At 65.3% G+C, this 939-nt stretch overlaps 1 protein-coding gene across 1 annotated transcript in view; it reads right to left on the bottom strand.

Moving 5' to 3' along the window:
- The window catches only part of LOC103801250 (neuronal acetylcholine receptor subunit beta-2-like), a gene marked incomplete at both ends in the record, with an annotated part of 1,847 nt that extends 1,069 nt beyond the window's left edge, over positions 1-778 (bottom strand). The window contains 2 exon segments of the mRNA XM_009073662.1: positions 489-533; positions 633-778. Of these exon segments, the coding sequence (XP_009071910.1) occupies positions 489-533; positions 633-778 (191 nt within the window).
- Positions 779-939: the final 161 nt, after the last annotated feature.

The following is a 939-nucleotide window of genomic DNA, read 5'->3' as shown; positions in this document are numbered from 1 at the left end:
ACATAATGGTCCCACATGGGGTGTATGGGGGATCCCCATGACAGGGGTGAGTGCCAGGGCAGGGGGCTGGGGAGTCCCAGGGCAGGGTGGACACACTGGTGATTCTTATTCATTTTGATTCTTGCCCAGAATATCTTTCTTTGGACATGGGGGTCCCAGTGCAGGGGGCCCAGGACAGGGTACAGGGAGGGTCCCAGAGCAGGGTGGACATGGGGGTCCCAGTGCAAGGGGGCCCAGGACATGGTACAGGGAGGGTCCCAGAGCAGGGTGGACATGGGGGTCCCAGTGCAAGGGGGCCCAGGACAGGGTACAGGGAGGGTCCCAGAGCAGGGTGGACATGGGGGTCCCAGTGCAAGGGGGCCCAGGACATGGTACAGGGAGGGTCCCAGAGCAGGGGGGACATCGGGGTCCCAGTGCAGGGGGGCCCAGGACAGGGTACAGGGTGGACATGAGGTCTCCAGGGCCACGGCAGAGTCCAGGATGCCCACCTGGGTCAGCCACACGTTTGTCGTCATGATCTGCTCCCGCTCGTGCTGCAGAGAGCGGGGGGTAGTCACTCGGGGGCTGGGGAGGATTCAGGGTTCCCTCCCTTCCCCAGGAGGAGTTGGGGAGCAGAGCTGCAGCCAACTCACCACACTGATGAGCTGTGCCAGTGACACCATCAGCTGCACGGTGACCAGCTCGGAGCCATTGGTCGCCGGCCGGATCAGCTTGTTGTAGCGCGCAGGGTCCAGCAGATACTCCACCAGCCGCTCCTCTGTGTCTGTGCCAAGGCTCCCTGGGGTGCGACAGAGCCTGAGCCCCACGGCGATGGGCACGGACCCCCGAGGGTCTGGGCACCCCCTGGCACAGAGCCTGCACCCGCCCCGGGGGTCTGGGCCTGGCAGCTCCAGGGTGGGGGTGATGGGGTGCAGGGTGATGTGTGTCACAGCCAGGCAG

Source organism: Acanthisitta chloris, unplaced genomic scaffold (genome assembly GCF_000695815.1).
Source record: "Acanthisitta chloris isolate BGI_N310 unplaced genomic scaffold, ASM69581v1 scaffold29240, whole genome shotgun sequence".
NCBI lineage: Eukaryota > Metazoa > Chordata > Aves > Passeriformes > Acanthisittidae > Acanthisitta > Acanthisitta chloris.
This window is presented reverse-complemented; position numbering and strand designations above follow the sequence as displayed.